The 9,805-nt window shown below is 44.7% G+C and overlaps 1 protein-coding gene and 1 pseudogene across 1 annotated transcript; both read right to left on the bottom strand.

The window, feature by feature from the left end:
* Positions 1 to 2,382: 2,382 nt before the first annotated feature.
* LOC136495477 (putative disease resistance RPP13-like protein 1) lies at positions 2,383 to 5,973 on the bottom strand (annotated as a pseudogene).
* A 273-nt stretch (positions 5,974 to 6,246) lies between these two features.
* On the bottom strand, positions 6,247 to 8,863 carry LOC136497852 (probable amidase At4g34880). The gene is given in 7 exon segments (XM_066493724.1): positions 6,247 to 6,720; positions 6,797 to 6,998; positions 7,101 to 7,340; positions 7,424 to 7,539; positions 7,541 to 7,639; positions 8,176 to 8,268; positions 8,270 to 8,863. Coding segments are annotated over 7 exon segments (1,587 nt in total). The 5' UTR covers positions 8,750 to 8,863; the 3' UTR covers positions 6,247 to 6,363.
* Between the last annotated feature and the right edge of the window lie 942 nt (positions 8,864 to 9,805).

Below are 9,805 nucleotides of genomic sequence, written 5' to 3' on the forward strand. Positions count from 1 at the left end.
ATCTACTTTTACAACATCTAGATGCAACACTTGCAACATACGTCCGAAGGCAGATGAAACACTCGCAAAAACACATGAAAAACACTTGAAAACCATTATAAAACATTCGCAGCATCCAGATAAAATACTTGCAACATCCAAATAACTAAACTTGCAATATACGTATGGAAAAATAGATGAAACATTTAGAACAGATGTTTGCAATATACGTGTACAACCATTGTAACATATGCAATATCTTGATCTACTTTTGCAACATCGTGTGAAACACTTGCAACATACCTTTAAAACATCTAAAACACTTACTCTTGCAACATATGAGGCGCGACACTCTAGTGGACGGTGACCACCATGTCTGGTGAGCCTCAAGGCGGTCGCGAAGTACGGCACGGCCATGACGCCTTTGCCATCTCTAGCTGCAAGAGGGAGGTGACGAGGAGGGTGCCGGTGATGAGGCGGCGAATGTGCTGGAGAGGGACCTTGTACTGGTACCCAAAGCAGAAGCCATCCGAGAATATGAGAGCTTGGAGAGCGGCCGTATGGCAGCAGAGGTCGTGGTCACAACGGTCAGGCGCGGGCGGACCAAGACGAAGGTTGTGGCTACGACGAGGGCCACGGTGAAGAGGAGCAGGAGACGGAGCCAATGAGGGTTGGGTGCGGCCACGGAGGAGAAGAGGAGAGCGGCGGTGGGTCGCGGCAAGTCACCGGGGTCCGAAACTCGACAGAGTGGGGACAGAGACGTCATTCGTGAGCGGTACTTCGACTGCTGGACTCGGAGAGAGTAGAAGTGGACTGGATCTAGTAGAAGAGAGCAGTGTGCTCGGCTTAGGGAGATTTTTTTTAACATTATCATTTTTTTTTGGGGACGAACAATTATTTTTTGAGCAAAGGGATGAATAATTTGCTGAGTACAGATCACAAAGTGATCGAGTCCATAGGCCCTGTTCACTTATCTTATAATCTATATTTTTAGCTTAGTTTTTTTCTCTCACAACGAAAGCTAACTAGGGCATAGTGGAAGGGGGTTTTTCAGCGAAGCTAACGAGGGCATAGTGGAAGTGGGAAACCGAAGCCGGCCCAAAGTCGTCGTCTACCTAGTCACCGTCTCCTCCGGCGGCCGCCTGCCGGATTCCTTCGCCGGCACCGTCTCCGCTGGCGCTAGACTGGAAACACACAGACGCCTGTCTCCTCGCCACCCTCAGCCGAGTAAGAGCTTCCTCCTCGCGGATCCAACTTCCTTTCGTCATCGATGTGAATTGCTCGTTCATTGTTCCGGGGTTGAGCGCTGCAGTTTTTGCATTCGTCCCGGTGAAATATTTGTGTCGCTTGGTGTGGCCGCTCCTAGAATTTCATCGATCTGGGCTCCCTTGTGGCCGTATTTACTGGGATTGTGGTAATTCGGACCGGCCGAAAATTCTCACCCTTGTGGGGTTAGTAATGCTTCTGTACTCCGCTCGTGCCAAGAACCAGGCGATAGGTTTTAGAACCGTGTAGCAGCTTGTTGTACACCGCGGTCCACTATAATTCTTTCTGTGGCTGCTTGGAATATAGTAGTCTGCATTATCAGAAAGGATAAATACTGAGACTGTAATGGAATAGTTTTAATTATTAATATGTAATGCTAAATCACTGACTTATGGTGAATGTTAATAATGTGAGTGCCCTTAGTGCATATCGAGGCAAACATTAAAGAATCTTAATAATGTGTGAAGGAAGCAAATTGCTTATCTGTTAGTATAATTAATGCACATGAAAACTACTATAGTTTCTACATTGTGAGTGCCCTTAGTGCAAGTAAATGGTTCAGTAACCTAATGGAGTGTTTGGATCCAAGGACTAAAGTTTAAGAGATGTCACATCGGGTGTCACATCGAGTGTTCGGATAATAATAATAAAATAAATTAAAGATGTCGTCAGTAATCCACGAGATGAATTTATTAAGCCTAACTAATCCGTGATTAGCACATGTTTACCGTAGCACCACATTGTCAAATCAAAGACAAATTAGGCTTAATAGATTCGTCTCGCAAATTAGTCTCAATCTGTGCATTTAGTTTCGTCATTAGTCTATATTTCATAATCAAAATTAGTGTCCAAACATCCGATGTGATAGGGACTAAAAATTATGAGGGGAAACCAAACACCCTAAGACAGGTATAAAATGAATGGTGAATGTTCTTGATGAATCTTAATCAGATTCATGTATGAGTGTATCACTTTGTAAGGACAGGAGCCAATTAATGCTTAGTATAACCATCAGGTATCCACTTTGTGAGAACCGAGCTAGTGCTCGGGTGGCTAGCGTTGCCAGTGTGCACGCTGCTGGCGCGAGTTCAATTCCAGGAATCGCACTCGCGTCTCTCACCAGGACTTGTTCCCAATAAAATCTGCAACCTCTCTTGCGTGGAGCCAAAGGGATTATGATGCGCCCCGTCGCCTATAGAACTATGGATGGTCCCAGTGACCTCTGGAGGGAGACGGTCTACTGTTCTGTGTGTACCACACGTGGTGTGAGTGTGGTGTGTGTGGGTAGCGTGGGCATGCGTTCGTGTATGAACAGATGCTACAGCTATACCTAGATGTGAGGCTTCAAAGGAAAAGGTACCCACTTTGTAGTTGAAGTGAACTGGGTAACCCCAAATCCAGAATATTAGAGCTCTTTCACCATGTTAGCATGATGTCTTTGGCTCTGCATTGTACCAGATAGATGCTAAATCAAAACTTTTGACTTTTGCAACAGCTGCTTTCTGTCAGTGGCCACCATTTAGTTTAGTTGCAATGCCTAAGCACGGCCTTTTGCGATCATGCCCTCATGTATCCAGCCTTTTTAGAACATGGATAATGACACATTTATCTCGTTTGGTTGCCATACGCCTGTAGCCTAGCCTTTATCAGGCCAGATTGTGTAGATGTAGCAGCAGTTTGTTTTGTTGGCTGTATTAACTAAGAGGGGCCATAATGTATCCTATCTCTTTAGAACATGAATAATGACGCATGTTTTGTTTGGTTGCCATACGCCTCTGGCCTACCTTGTATTAGACCAGACTGCGTGGATGCAGTAGCAGTTTGTTTCTTTGGCTGAATTATTTAAGAATTGGTCATAAATGATGGTGTTTCGTTGCCCGCATAAATACATGCTGCGTGAGATAAATACACTAACCATTATTTTATGGAATGTTCAGATTCTGAGAGTATTATCATAGCCAGGATATGCTTCCTCTGGTTGACCTGTCAAGGGTTTAGAGAGAGAATGTGAGTGACAAGAGTGAAGAATATCCATATTTTGATATCACTCTTCATATGGTAGCTGTAGAATTCCTGGAGGAACTTAACTTACCTATCATTTTGATGCCTGAAATTCTGGTTGGGGCTAAGTATCTTAACTGGCTCAGCTGTCAGCCTACTAATGTGCTTCTGCAGTTCTTTCCATATATTATGCTGACAATATGACTGCAGAATAAACCCCTGTAAATGGTATAGTCTGAATAATGATTTGGGGATACTGGTGAATATCCTGCTTTCACTTATGTCGAGATACCTAAGGTGGATCAGAGATTCAATATTATCTGGCAGAATACCTTCTGGATGTTGTAGTACCAGGACACGTAAGCTCCTCAGCTCATGCAGCGTTTCTTTAAGAACATTGTTAAACTTATCTGGAGGGATTCTTTCTCCAGATGCAGCATGGTGCTGGCATATTATTAGGCTCCTTAGATTTTTCTTCAAATCCTGGGATTCTACCAAACTCTCCTGGGATTCAACCAAACTCATGTACACCTTAGAAATATTGCTTGCCTTGACATATAGGTGTCGGACATTTCTTGGAATACTAACTTGGAAATCATCTTCAATTCGAAAGTGTTCTCCATTGGAGAGTGATTCTGCCATATCATGTAGCAAGTCATGAACTACATAATGGTTGTCTAGATTAGCTGCTTCCTTAATGAATGAAAGCTGTAAGAGATCATCAATATAACGATATGCATTTTCATCCGATGTTTCCTTTTGAATGTAACCATGGGCTCGCCACATCTGTATGAGCACATCACCCCGATGTTGGTAGTTCTTAGGAAACAACGAAAAGTAAACAAAGCACTGCTTCAAGTGATCTGGAAGATGCTCATAGCTCAATTGTAATGCTGGCATAATATCATCTGCTGTCTGTTTAATCTGCCACAATTGGAGCTGAAGGACATCTTTCCAGTGGTCTTCCTGTAGCTTCAATTTCAGTTCACCTCCTACTGTCTTAGCTGCTAATGGTGAACCAGCCAATTTCATTGCCAGTTGTTCACCAATTTCCACCAATCTTGGAAAATCTGATGGTGTTGCATTGCCAAATGCGCATTGCTGAAAATGATCCAAGTAATCTTTGCCTTTCAAGCCATCTAAATGTATTATCTCTGTTGCTCCATTTATCTTTGCAACCTTTTGACTTCGAGTAGTAAGCACCACTTTGCTGCCCATACTAGCAAACTGGAGGGGCTTGCACAATGTTTCCCATTTGCTGCTCATTTCGTTCCAAACATCATCAAGCACTACCAAAATCTTGGTCCCATTCAGCTTTTTTTGAAGTTTTCGTTGAACTAGATCTAAGTTACTGATGCTGTTCAAGTCTGCTGATATGGAGCCATCCCATGAAACCCTGCTGGTACCATCTCTTTTCCTTTTAAGTCTATGACATTTCTGTGACTGTACCATCTCTTTTGTGAGGCGTTTGACACCAAATTTTTCCGAGACATAGAGCCATGCCATGATATCAAAATGTCCTATATCACGAAAATGGTTGTATACTCTCTGCAGTAGCGCAGTTTTACCAACACCAGCAACTCCAACTATTGCTATGACAGAATATGGTTGTCTGCATTCATCATTTGTTTGTTCTAGTAGTTTCTTTAACTTCGTTTCTTCACCATCTCTACCAAAAAAATTTGTGGTACCTAGCATAGAGGTTGTTCTGCGCCACTGAAGTGCCTTTCCTGGTTTCCTATCCCTTGGGTCGGTGAGCTCTAGGAATGTTTGCATCTCACTAGCAATCTTATCAAACTTGTCCACAATTGCAATTAATTTATTAAGGTCTTCATCAGAAAAAAGGAGACGTTTCAGAATACGAACTGACCGTTTTACTGTTGAACTGCTGCTTGTGCTGGTAGAGGCAGTGGTGTTGGTTGTTGCGGAGATAGTGGAAGAGGAAGAACTAACAGTAATATAATCAGATGACTTGGCCATCACCGTTCCTATGTCTTCAGCTTTTGCTTCAAAAAAGCGATAGATGAATAAATCAAGAACATCCGCAGCCTGGTAAGCCGCATCTTTGATACTCCCTAGCCAACATTGCATACTTGGATCTTTTGTTTGCAGGCTTGAAGCTTTGTCCAGCACGAATGGTATCTTCCAAAGATTATTCTTGAGCTTGGTTAGTTTATCCTTTGCATCATCCCTTTGGTATTCATACTGATCTTCTAGGTAAGAGAACACTTTGCTAACCATCTTGGTGATGCAGGCTGATGCCATCCATTCTCCTATTGGTATAGGAGCCATGATATGCAAGATGCAGTAACCCCAATACCAATTTCAGGATTATTCATAGAAGGAAATGGATGTTTAGTTGAAGAATACTGGTGCTTTAGTAGAGTGAGATGAAGGTTCCCGAGTAAAAAGAAAATATTGTTGTCAGAAACTTCCCCGAGTTGCATCGTCCTAGAACTCTCCAATAGTTTGTGGCTTTATTACCTAGCAGTTTAGTAAAACGCCACATGTGTTGCCTTGTTACTGCCATTTTATTTGTTGTTTACCAACTCTATTATTCTCCGCACCAATCTCTGCTGGTTTCCTACGCTGGAAGCCTGGCACTATTGATGTTGACCTGTTATATGATACTCTGATCAACTTGTTCTGTCTCATCTCTTCGTAACTAATAGGGCCTTATGTAATTCTATAGCATTGTATGGGTGTTATTCATTCTTAATTTATTTGTTGAAGCCAAGCACAAGAATCTGATGAGACTTCTGGCAGCTTTCTTCGTAACTCCCTAGGGTTAGTCACTGTCGAAAAATTGTTTTTCCTTGATGATTGCTGCGCCGTTAGAAGAATATGAAATGATTGTCTGCTAAGCCAACTGGTTAGAAAACCCTTAATGGTAACCTAATTTCGGTGACGACCACTGCCGCCACCATCATCAGGAAGTTGAAGATGTGATGATTTTTTTATCAGATAATCTTGTAGCATCACGTCTAAATACTGGTCACATTGGCCTGCTTTAGCATATATGTATTCATCAGCAAGAATATCAGTTCACTCGCCCAGCTTTAGCTGCTTTGTGATTAAAAATGACGAAATATAGTATAGTGCTACTAGTATGCATGTTCAGTTCTTGAACATGGGAGGCTTCCTAGCTTTGGTAGCCTGCTCAAACGCATAAGCGATCTCAATCAGCCTTGGCTCGTAGCCCTTGAGCCCACCGAAGGTGATGCCGAAGGGTGCCCCCTGCTCATCGTAGCCAGCCGGAACGGCGATCCCAGGGAGGCCACCGATGGCGAGGACCGTGGCAGAACTCGAATCCGGCGCCACGATCGCATCCAGCTGGTGTTGCCGCATCACCTTCTCCACGCCATTCGCCGTCAGGTCGTCCAGCTGCTGGATCGCCGCCTTCTCTGCCGAGCCGATGCCACTGGTGTTCTGGGACACCAAGAAGATGAGTTGCCCAAACTGTTTCAGCATCTCCTGCCATCCATAAGAACTCACTCTGTCAGTGAGTAATTCGATCTCATGCAAAATCAATCAATTATCGAATGCTAACCTCATCTGGATGCGCCTTGTTGAATGCTATTACTTCAGCCAGGGAGGCAACCAGGGAGCGTGACAGATCAGACGACAAGTAGGCGTTCAGGGCGATCTTGAACTCTGCTGCTAGAGCAGCCAGCTCCCCACTGACAGTGGCGTTCAGTATCACATCCAGGTTTGCAATCGAAAGGTCCTCTGTCACAACCGCTCCATTTCGCCTTTCAATCAAATTGATAAGAAGTTAGTTAGTTAGTTACTCGCTCCCTTTAATTTTAACAAAATAAAAACAGCCAGAGTCAAGAGAATCATGCATCACCCACCTCAGTGTGTCGAGGTGCTGCTTGTACACCTTCTGCCTGACAGATCCATCTGGGAAATCGAAGAACCCATTTGGAACGCCGATTCTCTTTCCCTGCAACCCATCAACATTGAGGAACTGCGCGTATCCACCGTCAGGGATGTACTTGGACGCTGCTCTCGTAGCCACCGCGTCAAGCTCGTCGTAGCCCACGATAGCATCCAGCACGTGGACGGCATCGGCCACTGTGCGGCAAATTGGCCTGCATTTTCCTTTGTTGTTGCTTGATTAACTGATTATAGGATTATCAACATCTATCATCAAACAGTCAATATATATGCTTACCCAACTGTGTCCTGCCTGGGAGAGATGGGGACGACGCCGGCCCGGCTCGTCAGTCCCACCGTCGGCTTGATTCCTACCACGGAGTTCAACGAGGATGGGCAGAGTATGGAATCCGTCGGTTTCTGTTCCTAGTGTCACCGCTGCCATGTTTGCCGCTGCTGCTATCGCCGGGCCCGTGCTTGAACCACAAGGGGGCGAGGATAGAACATAGGGATTCTGTGAATTCAACGTGATGAGTGCTTCTAGCATTCTATGCAATGCCATGGTTTGAGAGTGATAGTGATTCTGTAAAATTACTGAAAGAGTTGGAAAACAAAATGTGCTCAGTTCTAATTGTTTTTTTTTTTTTTTTTTTTTTGCCGAATACAAATTTGAAATAAAGCACCTACTCACAAACACAAGAAACCTCCACTCACTGACAAACCCAGTTACTAAATGGTGTCATTCATAGCGATAGCATCAATGCCAAAGACTGTCTGATGCTTCCCCGCGGTGTCCACTAATATAATGTCTTGTCACAAGTTCATGGGAAGAAAGCCAGAAAATTACATAAGGAAAATTGCCACAGATCAAATTCATGTCAAAATTACTCTTGAGCTGTAATAGAAAGATCAATTTGATTTCGTTCAATGTTTGCTCACATTTCCAGCAACAGCAGTATGCTCGCACAGACCAAAAGCACGGAAGGCTTGCATATTTAAATTGCCTATATAATTCGTGGAAGGAAAGCGGAAAGCCGACAGCGCACTCACCTTGCCCTGCCCGCCACGCGCGCTCCACCCGCCGGTGCCGATGGCGCTGCGGAAGTTGGCCCACTCGTCCATGTTAGCCTTTCCGAGCACGACAGGCGCCCGCGCGGCGCAGCCTGGCCACCACGCCGGCGTCACGCCTGACCACCGACCCCAGCAGCGCCAGGGACCCGGCCGTCGTGTTGAGCGCATCGCGGGTCGCGATGTTGTCCTTGAGCAGCACGGGCACGCCGTGCAGCCCGCCGCCGTTCCGGCCGTCACCGGACGACAACGACCGCCGCTCGGCGTCTGCCTGCGCCGCCTGCCGGAGCGCGTCCGGGTTGACCTCGATGACGGCGTGCAGCAGCGGGTTCAGGCGGCTGATCTGGCCCAGGTAGTGCTGGACGAGTGCCGTCGACGTCAGGCTGCCGTTCTTGAACCCGTGGTGGATGGCGTCTAGGGTGGCCTCCTGGAACTCAAAGCTGCGGCTGGTGCCGGCGGTGAGCGCGAGGACGACGGCCGTGAGCAGGAGCAGCTGTAACCGAGCCATGCTCTCACTGTTCAGTATTCTGTCGGCGAGCACCATAATAATGGGCATATGACTCTTGACTCTGATATACGGAGTAGAATTCTGTTTCTGCTTTTGTGTTCTTCCATTTGGCAGGCCATGAACATTGGACCTATTCTATGAGAATGTTAGATTCCTTGTAGGAAAACGTTGATCCCTCTCATGAGCTTCCAAAATCTATTAGTGGCTGGTACCCCGTTCCTTAATTATCACCATCACTGAGGACATGGTTACCACTTACCACAACAAATCTTTTTTCTTCTTTGGAATAGAATAACAACAACAAGCTCTTCAGAGTTATTACAGGTTTGATTTCCCAGGGAAAAGACCCAAAACTGTAGGGAACCTGAGCCCCTACGGTATTTCATAGGAAAATAGTCCTGAGGAACACTTCGACGAGAAATATGAAGGTGCCCTGCGGTTTTTACTGAAACCGCAAGGGATTCTGATTTCCCTAGAAAAACGGCTCCCTAGGGAACCTGCTGTGCATGCTGACACAAATCTAACGTGTAAATGTATTGTCCCTAGGACGAAACTGATCTCTAGGGAAATATATCTGGCATGGCATCATATTTGACCTCAAATAATTGTAATTGATTTTATATACAAAATTCAAATTTGAACACGTTGACACAATACCATCAGCAATAATTTAATGCATTCAAACTCAAACAATGCATCATCACATTACAATTATGGTGCCCATTCACTATTAATAACTGTCCATCTAACAGTTAAACACTAACTCAAAAGGAGTTGTCTAATTCATGTTAGTTTTGGCAACAGAACATAGGTGCCATGTTTTGGCGACAAAATATAAGTGCCATGTTTTGGTAACATAAGAATTCAGAAAAATGGAAACTCGTCGATCGGAGGAGAGTAGTTGCCACCACCACTTGTAGTTACTGCATTTTCGTGGCCACGAAATCGAGCAATCCTACTCAATGTTTCTTCAGGACTTTCTATTCCAACAAAAGAGCCACTAGTACAAGCCTATTCAATTGAACAAATTGAATTTTATTAAATAAGTGGAAATTTCACGGTAAACACTATACCAAAAAATAGGTTCAAAGACATAGCATTTGA

Source organism: Miscanthus floridulus, chromosome 12, assembly GCF_019320115.1.
Source record: "Miscanthus floridulus cultivar M001 chromosome 12, ASM1932011v1, whole genome shotgun sequence".
Taxonomy (NCBI): domain Eukaryota; kingdom Viridiplantae; phylum Streptophyta; class Magnoliopsida; order Poales; family Poaceae; genus Miscanthus; species Miscanthus floridulus.